Source organism: Callospermophilus lateralis, chromosome 2 (genome assembly GCF_048772815.1).
Source record: "Callospermophilus lateralis isolate mCalLat2 chromosome 2, mCalLat2.hap1, whole genome shotgun sequence".
NCBI classification, from domain to species: domain Eukaryota; kingdom Metazoa; phylum Chordata; class Mammalia; order Rodentia; family Sciuridae; genus Callospermophilus; species Callospermophilus lateralis.
This window is the reverse complement of record NC_135306.1, coordinates 199,040,968-199,064,405: the sequence shown is the minus strand read 5'-3', so window position 1 is coordinate 199,064,405 and position 23,438 is coordinate 199,040,968. Positions and strand designations below refer to the sequence as shown.

Here is a 23,438-nt window from a genome sequence, read left to right as displayed (position 1 = left end):
AGTTCCTGAATCTCACAGAGCCGTAAATTTGAGTCCCTGAATCCCTGAACCTCCTCCCTCCTCAGCGTAGGGCATAGATGTGCGTGGATTTCAGTCTTCCTTGGGGACAGGGAGATCTTAGTCCTACATTTAATTATCTTCTTCCTAAAGCTGCTGAAGTTGAGGTAGAGAGGAAGAGAGAGTTCAAGGTGTGCAAAGAAATAGGCTATATGCACTTAATTTCAGTTTTGAATGACTGCTTTAGCAGGATTTCATTAAATGGATTTCTAAAATGTTCTAGTTCACTCCAAGATGTCAGAGAGCTTTACATATCAGATATAAGGTCTTTTTTGCTGGCACCATTTATTTCTGCTTCAGAAATTACTTAACATGAACCGTTGGAAGACTTATTTCTATCCCACCTCTCAAATGTAGGGAACTTTATCCTTCCTCCCTATGTCTGCTGCCCCCTCCATTTGGGTGACAGAATTTGCTACCAGATCCCAGGGAATCTTCTTATATTCCTGAACCTGTCTCATAGAAATCTTCTCCTCCTCTTTCTCCTTGTTCCTTTGAGAAATTAGTTAGCTATCCAGCTATGCATATTATATTTATTTATTATCTGCTATAAAAATACCATAAAGTGGGTTGCTTATGTACAACAGATATTTATCACTGTTCTGGGACATCCAAGATCAAGGCATCAGCAGATTTAGTATCTGGTGAGGCCCATTCTTCATAGATGGAACCTTCTAGATGTACAATCATGTAGTGACTATGTTCTCTGGACCTCCTCTACAAGGGCACTAACCCTGAAAACATTGTCTTCTAAAAGTCCTGCCTCTTAATGCTGCTACAGGGGATTACTCTTCAACATCTGAGTTTGGTGGGGGTGAGGGTAGCGCAAAGGCTCAGACCATAGCAATGCTATCACTAACAGCAAACAACTTTACCTAGCACTTGTCATTCCAAGAGTGCAGTGAAAAATGAGAGGCAAATATGCCTCCAATGGTTGAAAAATAAACTGATGCACAGAAAAAAAAATATTTGAAGTCACCTGTTATGAACGAGGAAGGTGAGAATCAAAATCAAATGCTCTGTGTATGACTTTTCCCATCAGATTGTGTAATTTCATTCCCATTTGTAAGAGATTGAACTTAGAAAAAAAGATGAATGAGAAGAGCAAGCATAAACTATAGAGACTAAAAATAGACATCCATCCCTGATTCTTGGAGGTATATTTTCCCAAGTCATCCTCAGCCCTTGGCACATGTTTTAAGATAAGTAGTGGCCCCCAAATATATGTCTATGTCCCAATCTCCAGAACATACAAATGTTGCCTTACAGGGCAAAAACTCTGCTGATATGATTAAATTAAGAATTTTAAGAATAGATGATCTATAAGCTGGGGGGCCCAAACATTCTTTTGAAATATGCAGAGAGAGATTTGATACAGTCAGAAGAGGAGGTCAATGTAGATATGGGAACAGAGAATGGAATGGTGTGACCACAAGCCAAGAAATGCGAGCAGATACCAGAAATCAGGATCAGATATACCACTGGAGCTTCTGGCGGATACACAGTTCTGCTGACATCTTGACTTCAGAGTTCAGATCTCTGTAGTCTCAGGACTATGAGAGAATAGATTTATTCCTTTTTTTTTTTTTTAAGCCACCAAGCTTGCAACAATGTACCACAAACTTTGGTGGCTTCCAAGAGAAATCTATTCCCCTTACACACAGACTGGAATCCAGAAGTCTGAAATTGAGGTATCAGCAGGGTTGGTTCCTTACAGAGACTTTGAGGGGGTCTTGCTCCATGCATCTCTCCTTGCCTCTGACAATCCTGGGCATCCCTTGGCTTGTACAAAGGGTCCTTAACTTAATGATGATTTGACTTATGGGGTTTTGACTTTGTGGTAGTCTGAAAGCAATGTACATTCAGTATTGCACTTCAAATTTTGAATTTTTATTTTTACCCCAGGTAGCAACATGGGGTATGATACTTTCTCTTGATGCTGGGGAGTTGCTGGATCTGCAGCTCCAAGTCAGCTGCACAATCACGAATGTAAAGAGAAAATACTGCACTCTATAGAGATTTGAAGTCAAGAAATTACACAAGACATTCAAAACTTATTTATAACATAGTGTTAGATGATTTTGCCCAACTGTAGGCTAAAGTAAGTGTTCTGAGCACATTTAAGGCAGGCCAGCTAAGCCTGGATGCTTGGTAATTTAGGTATATGAAACGCAGTTTTGACTGACAGTATTTCAAGTGTACTGTGGGAAGTGTAGTTGGGGAAGCCAACAGCAAGTCTCAGCAGGCATGACACTCAACTTCTCAGGATGTCACCCTACTGTAAGTTGAGGGCTGTCTGTAGGTTTAGAACTCTAATGTCTGCCTCCATCTTTATATGGTGGTTACTCTCCTCTGCACTTCTCCTCCTCTTATAAGAACACTTTTGAATTTAGAGCCACCTGGTTAATCCAAGATATTCTCATCTAAAGCTCCTTAATTTAATATATCTGCAAACCCTCTTTATCCAAATAAGGTGACATCCATACATACCCAGGATGAGGACTTGAATGTGTTTTGGGGAGGTCCTGAATCAATGCAATAACATCCCTTCAGCCTTCTCCCATTGCCAAGAAAAGCTCTGGAGTAGCATACAATAGTGGACTAGGGATACTGCTCTAATAACTGGGAATTAGAGCAGAGTGGGTGGTAGTAGGTGCAGGCTGACATTGGATTTTCCAACTAACCTTGTTTTTAGAGATAGGCAAAAGAAAATCAGATAAAGGTATTAATTATGTTAGAAAGGTTACAGCGTTTCTTACGAGGGCCAGGGGTGGATGTACTTTGGATGCAGTAATGGATACAACAGTGTCTTGTTTTGATGAAACAGCTCAATTAGCAGAAAGAGCAGTGAACTATACTTCATGATTAAGACCTGGTCTTTTCCTAGGTACCAGGAAACAACTCAGTTGTCCTGCCTTCTCATTCAGAAAACACGCATAGTAACATCCGCTCTGCCTATCTATCAGGTGTTGAGATAATATATCAGGAATTGTTCAACAAACAGTAAAGACACATAAATTTAAGTCCCTATGATGATCAGACACTTGCAACTATATTTGAAATGATATACACTCCATTCTCATTATTTGTATTGGTTATGTTGTATGAAGTTGCTGTCAACACTAAATTAGAAGAGAATATTTGGGCCACAGTTCTTTGGGGTAACACAGGGTTAAATTTGTTAGTCTCTGGTCACATCATTTTTATCCATCCGACAATATGTAACAATTTTACATGTGTTCCTGTTAAAAGACAACTTATTTAATTTGTGGTATGATTCATTAACATTGAACTCACTGCCAACTGAGCTGTAACTCATGTCTGAATCCACCTTACCCACACATATATTTTCTCTATAAGGCATATCAAAACTTTCTTTTGTTTAGAACCCTAGGCAGAATTTAAACATTATGCATGGGGGCCATTTAAACAGCAAAATCACCAAACAATCAAAAACTGCAAAGAATGTAGGGTAAAATATACACTGACAAGGACAGCTGTGTATAGTATGAGAGCTAAAAGAAGTTTGAACTTCTTTTAGCTCTCATATGGTCTTGTCTCACCTCAGCTGGGAATGTGTGCCACAGGCAACTTGAAGTTTCCGCCACTTGTGCATTTTTGCAAGCAAAGGAAAGCACCACAGGTGTTTAATTTTGAGGGGCTACAGATTAATTTTAGGATGTGGGCAAATTTGCAAATACGGAATAATCTGAAAATAATGAGGATATTCAGGCTGAGAGGTGGTATTCATTTTTTCCCTGTTTCATCCTTCATAAGTTATTCAAATTATCACACTGTAACTGAATTTTGGTCCAGGAACAAACCTTTAGGGAATGATACACAGAGCAGGGGAAAGGTGCAATCATACAGTAACCCTAGGAGATGTCTGAAGAAGACAGGGAATTGTGGGAAAGGACTATGCCGGCTTTTCTCTACTGCCATGCATAAAGACACACCCAGCACATAAATCACTATTGGTGGACTGAAGGCATCAACACAGCTATGTGTGGGTCCTGTCCCTGCTATCCGCCTGCCCGGGGCATCTCGTCCACTTCCTCTCCTTTCTCTCAGTTCCTCTGGCCACCTAGCTCTGGCTGACACTCAGTGCAGTCTTTCTCCCTGACCCACTCTGATGACTGTGTGGTTGCTTCCTCATCACATGTCCTTCCCTTCTCTTCAAGGAAGCTGGGTGTCATGGCTGCTGAGACTTGCTCTTGGCTTTCCAACTACCACTCCCCACTTCACCCTGTATCCTCCTGAACAGTCCCCTTCCCTGCTTGGTCTTCATGACACTTCAAGTCCAGGGACTCCCAGAGGCCCACACCATGCAGCGAGACCTGGTCTCCTTCTCGGGTCATGGTTCTTATGTCTGTCCCTGCAGCAAGCCCTCCAGTCCCAAGTCCTGAGACGGGAGGCCAGATGTTTAGAGGAGCAAAGGCAGGGCCTTCAGAGACCTAGGCACTGGAAAACAAGTGGCCCAAAGGCCTGGGTGAGTTTGCCTCCAGCAAAGAAGGGAGGGAGAGAGAGGTGGGTCAAATGAGGCACTCTCCTTGAAATGGGCTCCCTCCCCATTGGGAGAACGGATGAGCTTCTTTCTCCTCACCCTTTGGCCTGCCACCCCAGCTCTTCTCAGGGGTTTCCAGATATTTGCACTTCTGACACTTTGTCCCTAGGGAAGCCAGAAGAAAGAATTCAGCTTAGAGCTTCTGGCAATCTAGGACAGACTTTCAGGTTCTAGATGACACTAAGTGAGCTCTGTGATTCCAGGCTTTGAAAACCAGACACCTGTGGTCCCAAAACCTGCTCCCTGGCTGGGGATGATCTTACATCTGTAGCGTTGAGAAGACTACAATACTCACCTCCTCAGATTATGTCAGAGGTCAATCATGATATTTTACTTAAACTTTTAGCAAAGCCCTAAAAATTAAGACTTACGTAAAAGTTGGCTACCACGGTAATGTTTTTGATGGAAGAGACGGAAAGAAGTGAAGAATTGGAAAGATGGCTCTCATTTGAGGAAAACCACAGATTCCACAAGACTTGTAGACCATGTAGACTTGGAAGATGAGGGAAAGTATTTTAAAAGTGCCTCCAGGGACTCTAGTCTGAAATTTCTTTCTTTCTTTTTTTTTTTTTTTTTTTTTTTTGGTCTGGATGATGGGGTTGTGATCAGGAAAGAGGTAGAACTGGGTTGGGGTTGGGGGTCAGTCAGCACAACTTGAGCTTCAACAAGCTGGGTCTGAGGGTGCTGTGTCTAGTGGTTTGACTTGTAGAAATATGCTCATGCGAGACAGAGGGTTAGAAGTAATAATTGTGGAATAATCCAGAGGGGTAAGAGGGATGCTGGAACAACAGCTACAATGGCCAAGTGGAGAGTGAGGATATGAAGGGATTAGAGATGAGAAGATAAACTATGATATACATGTGCATGGGTTGCATTTGGGGGTGTGGGGGTAGTTATCTGTTGCCAGGCAGCACCGCTACAGCCTTTATTTCCCCCAGAATTCCTGGATTAGCATTTGCAAATGGGAAAAATGTGTAAGAAAAAAAAGTGCTAGTCGATATTTCTTGGGAGAACATGGCAGTCAGAAAGGACCCTGTTGTATCTCCACCAGCTCACCTGTATTGGGTCTGGTGCAGCCTATATAATTTGACAGCACAAAAATCAAAACATTAGTATACGTTTTGCAATCTCTCTAAAAATTCCTTAGTGTCATCATGACCGGACCTGGCATCTCCTCAGACATTTCCACTTCGATCTGCAACTCTTCTCCTCCGTCTGGTGCTTTAGGCTGACATATTACTGACATAGGACAGAACTTGTTTTCCTGCCCCTACTACTCACAGAAACCTTAATTCTTTATTTTTTTGGAGGGGGGATTCTGGGGATTGAACCCAGGGAGGCTTTGCCATGGAGCTAATCCCCAGCTCTTTTTATCTTGAGACAGGGTCTCACTTAGTTGCTGAGGCTGGCCTTAAACCTCCTAACTCAGTTTCCCAAGTTGCTGGGATTATAAGTGTGCATCACTGTACTCAGCAATACCCTAATTCTTTATTAAATACCTTATTCTTAAACTATTTATAGCAGCCCCATTTTCCTGACTGAATTTGGGCTGATATTATAACTCTGTATCCATGTCCTAGATCATCCAAGACATTCCCAACTTCATTAATAAACCTTGTATCCTCTGAAGAATCCTAGGCAGTATTAATATGCCTTAAAAAAAAGACAAGAAAAACTGACTACTGTGTATGTATAATATGTCCAAATACATCCTACTGTAATGTATAACTAAAGGAGAACAAATAAAATATTAAAAAAAAGAAAAACTGACCATTCCAAATGCTGGTGAGGATGGGGAAACAGGATCTCTCATTCATTGTTAGTGGGAATCCAGAATGACAGAGTTTGGCAAATTCTTACAAAGATAAACATTCTTTTACTATACGACCCATCAATTGCACTCAGTATTTTCCCAGTTGAGTTGAAAACTTACATTCATACCAAAAGCTGTACACAAATGTTTAGAGAAGCTTTATTCATAAAATCACTGAAAACTAGAAGCAACTAAGATGTCTTTTGAAAGGTGAGCAAATAAACAAATCGTGGTAAATCCATACAGTGGATTATTACTCAGTGATAAAAAGAAGTGAGCTATCAAGCCATAAAATACACACAGAGAAACCTTCTAAATGAAGTAGCCAAACTGAAAATGCTATATACTGTGAAACTATAGTTACATGATATTCTGGAAAAAGTAAAACTATAAAGGCAATAAAAAGATCAGTGATTGCCAGGGGTGCAGGAGGGAGGGAAGGGACAAGTAGATAAAGCACAGGGAAATTTTTAGGGAGGCTAAACTACTCTGTATGACATTGCAATGGTGAATACATGACATCATGTAGTTGCTAAAACCTATAGAATTTGACAGCACAAAAAAGCAAATCATTAGTATACACAACTTTAAAAATTCATTTAGGAGTTCAAAAGATCAAAGGGAAGAATGTATGTAGGCTGTGACCAGTCTAAAGGTATTATATTATAACTGCATTATAAATGAATAAAATAACTGCCAAAGAGATGAGGGAAAAGGTCCTGACTTAAGTAACTTTGGGAAGGAATGGAGTATGAAGATTAAAAGCAAAAGAAATTGCACACAAACACTACATTTTTGTTGATATATTTCTCCTCTGGATACATTTTGCTTCTGTGCTTTACCACTGAGCTACATCCCAGCACTTTTTATTTTTTATTTTGAGCCAGGGCCTCACTAAGTTGCTGAGGGTCCTGCTAAGTTGCTCAGGCTGGCCTTGAGTTTACACTGCCCCAGTGTCTCAATTCCCTGGGATTACAGGTGTGCACCACTGTGCCAACTGCATATCAGAATCAAACAGTTAAATAAATTACTGAGGTATGGTTAAAATTCTATTTCCTGTGGGTGGAGTAGAGAATTTATAGGTAGGCAAAGGGAGGGAGTGAAAATGATTCATGTGGTTATGGATCCATATGGAGTTAAGGGTATTGCAAGTCTATACTGATGATGGAATTCATGAATGGGGAAAAGAGACAAATCTCTACGCGAAATGATCCCAAATAAATTATGTAGATTCTCCAGGAGTCCCCTACCTAAGGAAGGAGAACCTAAGTCTCTACTTCACAAACATGGGTTGTGCATAGTAACTTTCTTCCAAAGAGTAGGGTAATACGTAAATGATAAAACACCATTTTAGCCGGGGGACAAAGGCCAGCAGGAAGGATGGATCATGTTGACAGTATGATCCCTTGGTAGGGTGAGAATGATACTTCATTCTATAAACTTCCTCCCCAGTCCACAACCCAGTCCCATCAGAAAAGCATCTGTCAAATTCTAATAGACGGGCAGCCTTAAAACCAAGAAGTCTGAGAAACTGTCACCACCAAGAGGAGCCCACGGACATGAAAGTTAAATGTGATGCCTACACTGGGTGGGATCTTGGAACAGAAAGAAGAACATTAGGTTAAAACAAAGGAAATCACAATAAAGGAATATGACCTTCTAGATGCCCTTGTCCTTGTAGCCTGTTCATATGGGAAGAGTTGCCGAGGTCCAGCCCCGGCCAGGGGGAATGGGGTTCCAGGGGTCCTGAAGGAGGAGTGGCATCGTCGAAAGAAGAAGAGTCGGGACGACAGGCTGCAAGTTCCGAGCAACCTCCAGAAGACATCTCTGCTGCCCCTGGAGGGACCTTTATTTTTATTCCTTTTTTACAGGTGTTTTTTCAGGTAGTTAATGGATATCTTCAAAGCCCGAAACTTTTTTGATTTATATAATTTTCAAGAATTACAATCTTTTCTAACATACATTGATTACCTAAGATACTGAGTACATTATTCAAAATATTTTTCTGTAACCTTAATCAATCATGATTAAGCTTTTATGTTTTCACCTCAATCACTAGGTGCCAGCGATACAACTAGACTATATGACTACTGACCTATTATTCACTTCTGACTTTAAAGCATACCTGTAATTATTTCATTAATCTTTAACTTTAAAGCATACTTATGATTATTGGTAAGATTTCTTACTTCTAAACTAAAATCTCACTAAAACACACTTAAAGTAGTGAAAGTCTATTATTTAAAAGCCTACTACTCTGACGTACCTCTAAAATATATCTATGTTAATTTTACATTATTCTATTTTTAATTTCCAAGGTAATTTCTTTTTTTCATAGGATCTATTCAACTACGTTCTTAAAGAACTTCCTTGATCCTTGGTCAAAGCACACCAATTTTTATGTCTTTGTAATCTTTAACTAAAGGGCAGGCTTTATCCCTCAACCCATTTGTCATTTATGTTAACTATGTGTTTTCCATTTTTATCATTAGTTTCTGTGTAAGGCAAAGGAGAGTCTATTGGTTGGGGAAATGTATTTTTATTAGCCTCTTGTCCTCGACGGGGATACCATAAGCTACATACGGTGGTCCTTGTACTGTTGGCACAGCAATTGTTTTTCTGTAGCTAGGCTATTGTACAGGTTGTGGCTTTAGAACGGGGTTGGGGGGCTAATGTAAATTGTTAACCATGGGATAAATATTTCTTGTTGCTCAGGCTTGAGGAATAACACCATTGTTTGTATCCTGAGAGAGATTGAAATTCACCTCATGGCATATCTCAATTGTATCCTTAGTCTCATTCTGGGAATTTTCCTGCAATCTCAGGCAATATGTACTTTTATTATTGGTTGACATATGCCCAGTTATCCATATCATGAGGATCATAAACAAAATACTTAACATTTCTAATGGTTCCAGTTTCCAGATGGTGCGGCCCTGCCGCAGCATCCCCCACACTGTGACCCTGTCAGACAGCGGGTGCAGGAATGCCTTCACCAAAGAGTGGATATTACTCCTGACTTTCCAGGACAAGTGTATTCTGACATTTAGTAATATGAGAATCTCAGAAATTGTAAAAGATTTTTGTTTGTAATCATTTCTAACCAAGCATTTAACTCTTCAGTTAACATTAACTACAGTGCCATATTTTGCTCCTGATTGACCCGCACATTTTTCTAAGCATTTCCTTTCCATGTGTCAGAAATGGGGGATAATTGGTAAACAAGTCTAAGCTTCTGCTGTGAAGCAAGTGAATTTAGGGGAAGAAATGAAAAAAACATCAAGTTACTGGAGATTGTCATCATAAATATTGCTAAATCATATCAAGTCTTCATTTTGCTTGACTTTAAAATAGGGGTAGCTCTCCTCCTCATAGGGTTCTTAGAAGTTATTTCTCCAGGGGATAGAAAAATGCTTGGCTCATGGAAAGTGGCCTGCAATATTGATTATTAATATGTTTTATGAAATTGACCATGGAATATGGAATAAAATAGGCAATTCCCTTAAAGTTGGTAAGTGAACTAAATTCTCACCAGTCCTCAGTACTCTTGACTTGGCATTTCTACATCCTGTTGGTTTAGAAATACATCGTTATACCATCTTTCATGGTTTTGCTTAATATTTGAGAGGATACTGTTCATAGCCGGGCCAAACTCAATGATATGAGCCTTCTCACTCGGTAGCGGAAATGTGGTGCCAGCAGCATGCATGGCCACCAAGGAACCTTTGGAATCAAATACCGGAGAGCCAGAAGACCCAAAAAAAAAGGTGGTGTCATAGGTAATCACATCAGGATTTTGAAGCATTTCCTGGAAGCTTCTTTGAGTGTACATGTGGATAAACTCAGATTTATCGTAACCTGCTGCTGTTCTCATCTGAATCTTTTCCTTACATTTCTCTTCTCGTTTACCCTGAGGAATCACAACACAAGCATCAGTATGCTTCTTTTCTCCATCTGGATGGCCAATAATATATATCAAACCACTATACGGTATAGGACCAATCCCATTATACAGTCCCGCAGGTACTTCTTGTCCGTTTTCTTTCAGTTTCAGGACGGCGTAGTCAAGAGTTGTGTCAGATATCTCAAACCAAGGTTCAACGAGAAAGCAGTTGTCTTTTGTGACTGGAGTATCTTCATAATCGAATTTCACCATTACACATTGACTGATTATATCTGCCCACTGGCTTGGCTCTATTCCTTCTCCCACGATATCGTTTATTACATGCCGACAAGTGAAAATGAACAATCCCTTAAAAACAAAGCAGGTGGCACAGCCTTCGTTTCCATTATTGTTCCAGAATATGTACCCCACTGAATCACTGAGATGTGAAAGATGTTTGATTACTTTCACTGGAGTCGAGTTTTTTGTGCGTTTCCCAAAATTTGTTTCATGCAATTTAAAAAGAGAAGTATTCTTCTGTCTTTTTTTCATTTTTTCCTTCAAATTGTCCCTGATTTTTTCACTTTCTCTTTTCAAACAGGGATACTCTTCCACAATGTACTCTTTCAACACATGGGTGTTTTTTTCTTCTATCTCATTGTTTTGAGCAGCTGCTGCCCTAGGGTTCACTACTTTCTCAGCCTCAACTTGAAAGAGCTTACCTTCTAACTCATCTATCAGCTGTGAGTTTTCTAGAATGGAGTCCAGGTTACCAATGAGCTTCCAATTGTCAGTCTCCAAAAAGGGAAGAAACCTTCCATCCTTGCACATGGTGTCCTTGATGGTTTCTCCTTTGAAACCATAGACACAGAGTTTGTTTCCTTCTTTGTGAAGTTCCCCACGCTTCACAATTCGTTTTCTGATCTTCCCAATTGCATGAATGTAAAATTTGACCACGTCAGTAGATTCCTGGTTGAGCCGGCCAAATACTTGGCCATCTTCTTTCTGCTTGTTTTTACTTTTGGAAAATGTAATTACCACGTGGCTGTTTTCAGGAAAACAACTGAGTGGCATTCCAAGGTTTAAGAAGCCTTCAATTCCTTCTGTGCCACGCGCCAGCATTTCCTTACCTGGCCGAGTCTCCATAGCTTTTTTGACAGCATCAAGGGTCTTGAGCCCCTCCAGCAAGCTGTCCCCCTCCCCACATGTGAGCATGTATTTCATGTTCTTGTTTTTTCTAAGGTTTACATCCAAGGTAATAATAATGATCTTGTTTGGAGAAGTGGTCTGGACTTTTGGAGTTTTCCTGGGTGAGTGGGAACTTTGATCCTGGGTGTTAGTTATATCTCTTGGCCTTTTACTAGATTGCATCTTCATTTGAGTAATATTGGAATTGTTCTGCTGTTCTTTTGGGTCCTAAAAATATATGTTAGAAGAAAAACTTTGAGACTCTGAATAGAGCCCTAGTTTTTTGTTGTTGTTGTTGTTGTTCCCTTTTTAGATATGCAATTCACAGAATTTCTATGGGAAACTCATACTCAAAAAACCAGTGAATATAAATAGATCTGAGTTTAACTTCAGATCTAGAATATAAGCTGAGCAGACTGTCACATCAGTCAGATAAGCTACTAATATGATACACTGGTCATTTTTCTGAGACACGTGCTTAAAAAGCTACCAGCTTCCTTAAAGTGTCACTTCATGTCTTGTTTATTATTCTCAGCTGTAAAATTTTTACTTTTCTCAAACACAGTGATAAACTGCACTGAAAATTTTGTTCTTAAAATACCAAGTTCATGGGCTGGAGTTGTAGCTTGTTGGTAGAGCACTTGCTTCACACATGTGAGGCATGGGGTTCGATTCTCAGCACCCACATAAAAATAAGTAAATAAAATAAAGGTCCATCAACAACTAAAAATTAAAACAAAAAATTTTTAAAAATACCAAGTTCAGCAAGAATACATCACCATGATTTATTATTAGGCCTTATATCTTAAACAAAATCCTCATTAGCTAACTAATTATATGGTCATACAAACAGTTATTTCTAATAATGAATACCTTCACTCACCCAGAACCTATCATGCAAAAAACTTATTTCCTCTATGACATCAATTAATCCCCAAATTCTATGAATTGAGAAGAAACAAATATGGCCTCTCTTTGTCTTTTTGATGGAGAAACTTAGGTATAGAAAGTTTTTCTTGTTAGTGTCTTTCCTAGCATCATATAATAACCACTAAATGAAGTGAGTGCCAGAATACCAACACTTAAGTCTAATATTCCTTTCCATGACACCAAACATTTTTTCTTGGTAAAATTTGCATTCATGATACTCAATTTTTTTTTTTTTTTGGTGGGGGCAGGATATCAGGAATTGAAATCAGGGGCACTTGCCCCATAAGCCACATCCCCAGCCCTATTTTGTATTCTATTTAGAGACAGGGTCTCGCTGAGTTGATTAGTGCCTCACTTTTGCTGAGGCTGGCTTTGAATTCATGATCCTCGTCTCAGCCTCCCAAACCACTGGGATTACAAGCATGCATAATACTGATTTTTATAGGGTATCATCTTAAGAACCAGGAGTTGAGGAAGGGGAAGGAATTAAAGAGGATTAGTCAAACAGCACAAAAAAATTAATGAAAAATTAAGAGCAACTGCTTATGAATAGGACTTCAGGAAAATGTACCTATATCTAAAAGGCACATTTTCCTGAAGTCCTACTCATTATGGTGAGAGTATGATCAGGCATGGGGTCATATGCTAGCAAGGCTACATTCTGGTAATGGGAATAACAAAGCCAGGATTGTCGTAAAGACTAGGCCTAACAACCTAGCAACATGACTGGCATGTAATAGGGTAAATTTGTTAAATACTAGTAGTCTGGGTCAAAGAGATAAAAAGAACACAAGATAATGTAAATTTACGTGTGCTATGTGTGCAAATCTTCAAAAGGCATCTCTAAAGCCTAATGCTGTCAGAAACATCTTGCTCATGTACCCCATGGAAGCATTGTAACAGAATTCCAACTTGTCAAAGTATTCTTGGGCACATATAGGAACTTTTGAAGGAAACACATTAGAGGTAAACTCTTTTACCTGACTAACATGGTTATGGTAAGAATAAACAAGCAAATAATTTGTTTCAAAAACTGTAAAGCACTATACAGATGTAGGTCATTATGATTCAGTATATCAGTCACACTTGGCATGGTATTTCTGTGCTATGAAATAGATTAATTTTGGTTTTGTTTTATCCAAAGTTTAATATAGTTATTTGGTTTTTATGGTTGTCCAGGAATTACTACCAGTTTTTTTTAAGGGCTAGTGTGATATGACCAAAATTATATATATATATATATATATATATATATATATATATATATATATATATATATATAAAAACATAGTGGATGAGAAAGATCTTACTTTATATAAATATTTCCAATATATAATGATATGATTTCTTGGCAGGAAGATTTATGCAATACAGACTCAAGGATGGTTAAATCTAACATTAGCATATTCATTATATAAATAGTATTTACAAACATACCTGAGAAAAATAGTTCTCTATTTTCATGTTTTTTTTCACATCAAACAAGTTCTTCTGTGACCTGCGTTTCTTACAGCTCATGATGACTTGAAGATGAAATAGGTAGTTCAGCTGAAACACTAATTTAAAAAAGGTTCAAGTTACAGCAGTATCTTCATAGCTGTCATTAATTATGTAGAGGAAGAAATGAACTTCCTTCTTCAGCTCTGGCCTTGCCCTCCCCAGAGATATTAACCTAGCAAATAGTTTATCCACCAAGTATTATCACCCCAACAATAAAAGCTTTCTTTTATAGAGCATTATGTGTCAGTCACTACACTTGACACTTTATGAAAATTATCTCTAACTGCGAATCCCAACTACAGTGGAAAAGAGATTATATCTAGATTTTTTTTTTTTAACTTGGGGGAAAGGATAGCTTAGAGAAGAGAGATCTGTCCAAGTGCAAATATTAAAACCCATAGAAAAATCTGTAGTTGGAGAATTCAAAAGTGTGTTCTTCTACTTACCTTGAGTTAAAATTTGGTCTCTATTTAAGATGGAGATGCCAGAGATGGTAAAATTTAAGGAAAAGGGTAGGAAAGGAACTGGTTAATACCCTGAAGATAAAAGAAATTTGGAATGGGATTTCATAAAGTAATCTGAAAAGTTTACATAAGCTTCCACTCTACTTTTCTCCCTTCTGTTTTCATAAGACCCTCCCCCCCACTGCCTTTTTAATTCCTTGTTTTCTCTCTAGCTTTTGCATATGAGAGGAAACATCCAACCCTTGACTTCCTGAGTCTGGCTTATTTCACTTAGCATGATGTTCCCCAGTTACATCCATGTACCAACACATGACATAATCACATTCTTCTTTATGGATGGGTGAAACTCCTTTGTGTTTATATACCACATTTTCCTTATCCATCTGCTGATGGACACCTAGACCATCTCTATTACTTGGCTATTTGTAAAAAAAATATATTCTATTTCTAAAATGAAGGACATTTTCTTTTATAATCACAACACTAATTTTTTAAACCCAAAATCCAGATGAGGTATGAAAGTTGCCTTTAATTATGGCTTTTAAGTCTCTTTCATTCTAGAAAAAGCATTGATCTGTCAAAGTGGACAGAAAAGCTGTGGAATGTTCACTTCCTGGATTGCTTCTTTCCCTTGTCATTTTACTAATGCACTCTCCTCTGCACTCTTTGGCAAGTGGAAGTCATCTAAAGACTGTGCTTATTCTTGTAACCACTTCACTATGGTGCAGGAACTTCTCAATTACTGGTAATGTGTTTCTAAGGAAATCCAGTTAGCCTATGTGAACCTTAGTTTCCTGTTTGTAAAAAGAGACAATTATTTTAAACAAGATATGAATATGAAAATGTACTATATCAATGACAATATTTATAAGAACATCTGGGCTCAACTATAAGACTGCCACTTCCCAGTTTCATGACCTGTGAAATAACAATTAACTACTTCCTGTCTCATTTTCCTTATCTAAAATGAGGGCAGTATTAGAATTAACTTCTGGTGTTGTGAAGATTAAAAAGTGTCCTTTAGAACAGTGAATGCCGTTTAATAGGCTGCCCAGTAAATATTACTGCCAGTACTAGCATCAGTGTCAAAACACTTAACCAAAGGTATACTTTTTAAACATCAAAGAAGGGGTGGAGGTGGTAAAAATAGACAAACAATTGAGGAACTGAGCCGAGCTGTAAGATCTTTGAAGGCAGAAAATTTGGGTGGGGTGTCACTGTTGATGACGATGACTCATCTAATGATGTCTGAGAAAGAAATTGCTTCAGAAGTAATTTTCACACCCACTACAAAAGGAAAACAAATCAAGTAGAAAGAACTATGAATTTTAGGATTACTGGCTTGTATATGATCAGCTGCAGTGGAAAAGGCCAAGATGTTAAGAATACACCCCCAATACTGCCCCTGTCCCACTCATCGGTTCCAGTATCTAGACTGAACTGTGTTGTATCAAAATGTGAAGGACTTTACCGCTCTGCTATTCCAACCCTGTGTTATAGTGGGATATGTCCAGGTTCTACTCACCTAAAGGACTTGCTTTACTTCCTACACTAAAGGGATAAAAGTAATACAGCCTGTCCTGGATCCCATCTCCATTCTCTTAAGTTAAGAGAATTTCTCGTTCTCTTATTCTCTTTTCTTCTCCCCTCTCCTTTCCCTTCACCCCGTTCCCCTCTCCTTTGCCTTCCTTCGATATTTCTAGCGTCTTCTTATTTCTCCGTCCTTCTCCCCATCCTGACCTTCCCCCCCACCCCCCGCCCCCGCTTCCCTCTCTTACAGTCTCGCACCCGGCTCGCTCCTGCGCGCGCTCGCTTGCTTTCACTTTCTCTCTGGCTCAGCCACGCTTTCCAGAAACTGGGATCACGGCCGATCCGAGCCACGTCGCTCCTCTCTCCTGCACAGAGTGGGACAAGAAACACTGGTAATGAGTTTCTAAGAAAATCCAGAGCCCTCCGGACCCTCCAGGTGGACAACGCTTCTGGCCCAAGTTGCTGGGCCTCCAGCCTCATCCCCTTCCAGACCCAGAGGCTCCAGCGCGCCCGCGCCCACCCTTCGGAGCAACCGGTGGGCTCACCCACCCCGAGCCCTCGCCCACCAGGCTGGCTCACCAATTCCGCGGGCTCCCTGGCTGCTGCGCGCCTGGCACACCCAAAGGGCTGGCATTCAAATCCCGCGCCAATGCACGTCAGCAGCCCGGGTTCCACAGAGAGGCAGCTAGTCTGGCCAATGAGAGTGCGCCCACTTAAACTCGGATTGGACAAGAAAGGATGGAGGTGGGACTAAGGGCTTGAAAGGACCGCCCATCTTTCTGTGAGTGGCTGTTGCCCCCGCCATTTAGTTAATTTTTTTTGCCTTCTCTGCCTGTCACTCCTCTTCTCTCCTAAACTACCCCATCTCCCACCTCCATCCCCCTCAGTTCCTTGCTTTTTTGGACCTCTGGGAAGAGGGGGAGACTAGCTGTTCCTGGCCTCAGGTGGCTCTCCAGGGAAGCATCTGATTTTGTATTTATTTCAGACAGCGCCATCAGTCTAAAATAAAACCTTCTGAATGTCTCGGTGGTCAGGGCGAGCCCCGGGAAACACATTTATCAGAGCCCATGCCTGTTCTCTTCTCCACGAAGTTTTCTTTTACTGAAGTTTGATGATGATGATGATGATGATGATGATGATATTTTATAATAACAGACAAACTGCATTGTTGCTAAAAATAAGGCAGATTTTCGCCAACCATAAGAGTTTTTTTTTTTTTTAATCCGAGCAGATAATTCAAAAGGATTACTTATGAGGTTTCCTTACTCCTAGGAACAAAATAGATTCAGCACTTGGGAAACACAACGAAAAGGAACTGGATTTCAACTAAATGAAACAGCTATTTTACCCAGCTTTGGGGGCAGAGGGCTCTTAGAAGGGAGGTTGAAGGGACCTCAGCAGGGAACACTGATTCTGGGTTGAGGGGTGTTGGTTAAGGTGGAAGAGGCTGATTCGGTCTTGCAGGGGTCTTCAAGAATGGCAAATGTCTGCTTTCAGAAATATCATCAAAGCAACCTGCTGATAAGACAAAGCCAAGCTTATTGCTTATGAGGTAATGGAGACTAATAGCTTGACAGCATTCTGGTAGTTTCCTGCGGAGGGTAAAGCAAAGCTGGGCTAATATTGAGATTATAAAGTCTGATTTAAACCTGGTCTTTAGTGTGTGTGTTTGGGAGGTGGGGGATTAGATAGGATTGGGTAACAGTTTAGGGTTGGTGGATATACCAAAGTTAGGATTTTAAGGATAAGGTTCAATAATTCTTGAGTCGCAACCTGTTCTTTGATGCCTTCTAATGAAGACTGGTTGGGTCTCTGAGGACGTTACTGGAATAAATAATAAAAACACTTGCAACTTTTTAATTTCCTGGCAGAACATGCCTGGGGGAACAGTAAATTTACGTTGATGAAAGCAAGACAAGCACATCATGTTAAGCACTGCAAAAGAAATACCTCGTTTCACCTATCTCTGTTCTTTTTACGTTTCCAGGAACTGCAAGCGGTACCCCCTCTAGAAAAGATAGCAAGCATCCAGGAATGGAGGATTTTTCCTCCTGCTCTCTACCAGCCCGAGATTTTTCTGCCAATGAATTCTCCCAGCTAGCCCAGAACCAAAGGGGTAACTTACCTAAGAGGAAGAGTCCGTTCCAAGTCCAGCGATGAACTCGCCAGCACCACTGCAAGGGACCTTTCCCGCCAGCACTGGAATCGCGCTCTCCAGGTAGGAATGACGCGCCTGGCCAATGAACAGAGAGATCCTGAGCTCGTCTTCTCTTTTCAGACAGCAACTCGCCTCCTCGGAAGCCAATTGGTCGCTCTCTGGCCACGACGTGGAGCGGTTCCACGGCTTCCACGTAATTGGCCGGTGAGAGTGGATGGCAAGGTCAGGCGGAGGAGCGCTCCGCCTTTCTCTCCTTAAGCGCTACTTTTTTCGCCCCCGGCCAGAATGACCACGCCCCATAACTTTATTACCTACTGCACCTGTTTCTTTTCTCCCAGTTCCTCGGGAAGCATTAAAAAGGACCCCAATGGGGTTAGAGGGAAGTTGGGTTGGGAGGGGCTTAGAGGGCGTGGGTCACCAGACGCAGTCAGCAGAGTGGACTGGGACTGTCTTGGACCAGCAATTGCAACAACTTGAGGAAAGCAGCTGTGTTAATAGGCGGCGGGAAAGTGGCTCCAAAATGCCCGCAGCCGTGTCTAGGCAGGAGGATTGGGTAACCACAGAATCATCTGCTCCAACACTCAGGAGGCACTTGGCTGGGTGGGTAGGTGGGAAGCAGGAAATGTGAGCTCTTTGGGCCCTTCCCAGGAGTCAACATCCCCAGCTTAAGAGACAGGTCCCAGGAATATGAAAACCAAGAAGAAGCTACAGATGAAGACAGAGTAAATACCCTCGTCCTAAATTGATTTTCCGAACGTGTTCAGACATCTACAATCCTGAACAAGAAGATGGTATGGACTCCCGAAATATGCATCAAAACTGATGACCAAAGAAGATTGGGTAAAACTTTCATGGCAGCCTGTAATGCAGGAGCTGCATTCAAAGGTGCAAGTAAGTATTCGATGATGTTTTGGAGAAGAGAATAAAGGTCACAATAGTGACAACTTTTTATGCAATTGACAGAAAGATATATGATGCATATAAAGTAACAGTTTTAAAAGGTGTGTTTAGTTAACTGCAATACTGTGAGAGTTTTAGAAAACTGACCCAAAGGTATACACAAGCACCCAGGGTAGATAAAATGACTGTTTTGTCTTCTGTGGGTCTGGGGTTTAAGAAAGATTGCTCTATCAAAAAAAAAAAAATCCCCCAATTATATAAAAGTTTCTTCACTCACTGTCATTCTTTGAATCTTCAGCGATTTTCACACTCCTGTGAGTAAGGCAAGCCATGATTACCAAATAATAAGAATTTGGTTTGTGGTTTTGTTTTTGTTTTTGTTTTTGTTTTTCCTGTTCTGGGACAGTGACAACTTCAATGCCCATTAAGAGATGGTAAAGAATACTGAAGTTGTAATTGTCCATCAATCTGAAGACACTTTTCAAGAGCTATCCTGGTAGTCCCAAACACTAAAGAACTTCCTACCATTTGAGCTAAATTGCTAGTATTTCATGCGCTTTTGAGATATTGGCCAGAAGTTAAGAGACTCAGAACACTCTGAAATGAAGTGAAGTTGTCTTTTTTGAAACAAACACTATTGTCGAAGCCTCTGATTGTAGACATTAGAGTAAGACTTGTGAGGGTAGAATAACAAGTGGTTAAAGCACTAAGAATGTGTTCTTGCCACTGGAAGTATTTTCTCTGTTGGCTTTTAAATTTATTTCTCTCTTTCTGCCATTTTTACGTTTCACTGCATAAGCAAAGGAGTAATTTAATAGACAATAAGCTTAACATCACTTTCTAGAACATGGATGTTAAGAATTCAACATGTTCATAAAATTCTCAATCCACAAAATTAAAATTCACTGGAAATCTTCTTCAAATGATTTTGATAGATAAAAATGTTAGTTCATGAAAAGATAATAGGAAGTTTACAGAAAACATAAAACGTGTTCTAACACCTGTGTAACTAAACTTACGTAGCAAAATATCTATCACATTGTTTCCGAAATCTTTATATAATTTTGTATGTTTTGAAACAATTTATTTTTAAACATTTCTGGCTTTGTAAATTATGGGTTGGTTTATGGGGGACAGGTTATAAAATGAACAGATAATTCTGAAACCTTATATATTTGCAATAAACTATATCATGGCTTTAGGTAATAGGGGAATGGCTTTCTTTTAGGGATGAAATCTTACTTTAGCATGGGTTCTTTGTGATCCTTATATCTTAATTCCACAAGAGGGATGTAACAAATCACTCTTCTGACACCAGGAAGAGGTGGTGTTCATTTCAATTAGAGTTCAAAGGCATTAGGAGACATGAGTTCCAGGAGTTAGAGCTCAGCAGCTGGAGCTCTGTCCAGTATAAGGGGCGTGGCTTAGACCTCTGAGGGGCTGAACTCGTCCCACTGGTATTCGGGAGGCTCTGAGGAGCAGGGTGACAGCAAATTGGGACCTTCCTTTGTGGGAAAGGCCATGTCAGCAGCGCTCTGGATAGTTGTGGCCACAAGTCGCAGCAGCAGAGGTATCAGTAGGGGACACGCAGGCTGGAGTGGCTTCTGCAGTTCCTGGTACTGCAATTGGCAAAACCTCACAGCGCAATTTGCTCCCAGTCAAGAAAAATTCCGACTTCCACGGAATTTGTGTGCTTAACTGGCCTTGGTCTTATTTGATCCTCACACCCACTTCTTTGAAGTATGTGTGACTTTGCCCCTTTCACACGTTATATAACAGATTAATTTGCTGGAGGACACGGAAATAGCTGAAAAGGGAAAGGGATTGTTGGGGAGGATTTTAACCTTGGAGATTAACATTCTCTTAGGATCCTGCGGGGAGACTTTTGGCAAGTCTCAATTCCTTCATTTGCAAATCAAAGAGATTGACCCAGATCTAAGTTTTTCCCCATTTTAGAGTCCTTAAGATGTACACGGGGTAGTCATTTTTTTAAAAAAATTGCTTTTCGTTGGAGCCAACCTGTTCTGTCATATGGTTCTACAGGTCCAGGGCAAGGTCCAGGAAACTGCAACTTTCAAAAATGACCCAAACTCTGGGCACCGTGATGGCACACCTGTTATCCCAGAAACTGGGGAAGCTGAGGCCAGAGATCACAGGTTTGAGGCCAGCCTTAACAATTTAGCGAGACACTATCTCATAGTAATAATAAAAAAAATAAAAATAATTAAAGAAAAGGCTAGTGGTATAGCTCAGTGCAAAGTGTCTCAGAGTTCAATCCCCCCACTCTGCCTCCCCCCAAATGATGCTGGTGAGAAACTATTTAGACCACCAGTAAAGCCAACTGTTAACTTAAACAAATACAAAGTCCTTTTTATACTGTTGCAAGCATTTTACAAATATTAAATCATTTAATTATCATACCTCTGCAGTAGGGCAATTCTTAACCTCATATTGCAGCAAAGGAGTTTGGCACCTGTGCTTCACTTTACTAAACCTAGGCTTAACTTTGTCTCCATTGTTAGCTCAGCCTCATGAACTTTCTGGGCACCTACCCGCCTGCTGTCCTCAGTGTTCCTTGACTAGCAGCTCCCAGTCATGAGTTCAGCGCAAGCAGCACCCTTGCAGGCCTGTCTGGACACCAGAGTGCAAGACCCAAGAACCGAGCCTGGGAAGAGCATTTCTTCACCCAGAGAGGTGTCCCCAGATCTGGTATGCTCTAATGGCACAATATAGATCCTTCTGTCATCTCACCAGTGAGGTGGTTTAATTAGCATTACCAGGGAGGCATAGGTGCAAGTGTGCTTCTTCTTTAGTGAGGCTAATTGAGTTCAAGAATCTGTGCTCTTGCCACAGCAGCAACGTGAAGAAGAATGAATGCCTTTGATATTTGTATTTTCACACTGGCATGGTATCTTACCATCTTCCTCTTTCTTTGACCAAATGCTATTTTTAAATAAGAACCTCTAGGAAGCCACTTTAAAGGCATTCCTAAATATATATGTCCATCTGTTGCATTTTCTTCATAAACAATACTCTCCTTATTAAAATGATTCTCCATACCTTCATTGAAATTCTCAATCATCTCAGAGCCGAATGGACACTCCCACTGGGCTCATAGGTTGTAAACCCACCATGGCCCAATTTCCTGAGCTTTTACTCAAAATGAAAGTGAAGTAATATTCTTCATTGGTGTTCAGATTTAGATTCTGGGCTCTCTCATGCTTGTTGACCTTGCTTCTAAGCTTGGAGGTGCTGCTACATGCTCTTATGTCCACAGGCATTGACCCACAGGTGTGCCTGGACATTTCTGCTTCATGACAGTATCCTCATAAAGAAAACAAAAGATTACTTAGTAAGAATCACTTTCAGTAACATGTTCCATGCTTTCTAATGATAAAAATAATAGATTTTCTTGAGTACAAATAGGATAATATAATGGTTACTGAGCAATGGAGGAAAAAAAAAAAAACAACGACCACTTTTCTAGCACCAGAGATAATAATTCTATGCTTTATTTGCTTCTATTATCTTATATACAGATCCAGTCTTATGTTACTTAAATACTGTGATGCATATAAGTTTCTTTTCCACTAAGCAATATATCATTGTTTTCACATGTCATTTGCCAGCCTTTGGAAATACATATACTATTTCACTGTAATAAATAATTTTAATCCATTCTTCTATTTCTGAATATTTAGATTGTTTACAGTTATTTAAATATTTTTTTAGTTGCCAATGGACCTTTACTTTATTTATTTATATGTGGTGCTGAGAATCGGACCCAGTGCCTTCCACATGCAAGGCAAGCCCTTTACCACTGAGCCACAACCCCAGTCCTCTTTCCAGTTTTTGTTGGTCTGTTTTTGTGGTACTGGGGATTGAACCAGGGTCTCACATATGAACAAGCCAATTCTACATCCCCAGCCCTGCTTCTTTTTAAAACTACTCCAAACATGCTTTTTCTACTCATCTTAATAGTTCCCTAGAGCATATTTCAAGCAGTTGAAATACTACTGCTAAGATAGAAATACATCTCACAATGTATGACTTTCCAGGAAAATAGTACCAGTTCACTCCTGTTGTCCAAGGAGACGAAACATATGGTTGACTCTTTAAAACTATTTCAGTCTTATTATTTTAAATGTTTGAAAATTCATAGATGAAATGCCATTTAACTTCACTATTTGAAAATTTGTGTTTATTTACTTCCCAGTGAAGATGGACTTCATATATATCTTTTGGATATTTAAAGAATCACATGGGCCCTGGTGGCACATGCCTACCTAGTCAGGAGGCTAAGACAGGAGGATCTCAGATTTGAGGCCAGTGTCAGCAATTTAGTGAGACCTTCAGCAACTTAGCAAGACCCTGTCTCAAAATTTAAAAAAGAAAAAAGTTAAAAAGATTTGGAGTATAGCTCAGTGGTAAAATGACCCTGGGTTCAATCC

At 40.1% G+C, this 23,438-nt stretch overlaps 1 protein-coding gene across 1 annotated transcript; it reads right to left on the bottom strand.

Annotated features, from left to right (window-relative positions):
- Positions 1 to 9,604: 9,604 nt before the first annotated feature.
- Positions 9,605 to 13,953, bottom strand: Fam111a (FAM111 trypsin like peptidase A). Its single transcript, XM_076844626.1, has 2 exons — positions 13,873 to 13,953; positions 9,605 to 11,733 (listed from the first exon to the last, which is right to left on the bottom strand). Exons 1-2 carry the CDS (start codon positions 13,951 to 13,953, stop codon positions 9,973 to 9,975), a joined length of 1,842 nt encoding a protein of 613 aa, XP_076700741.1. The 3' UTR covers positions 9,605 to 9,972.
- Between the last annotated feature and the right edge of the window lie 9,485 nt (positions 13,954 to 23,438).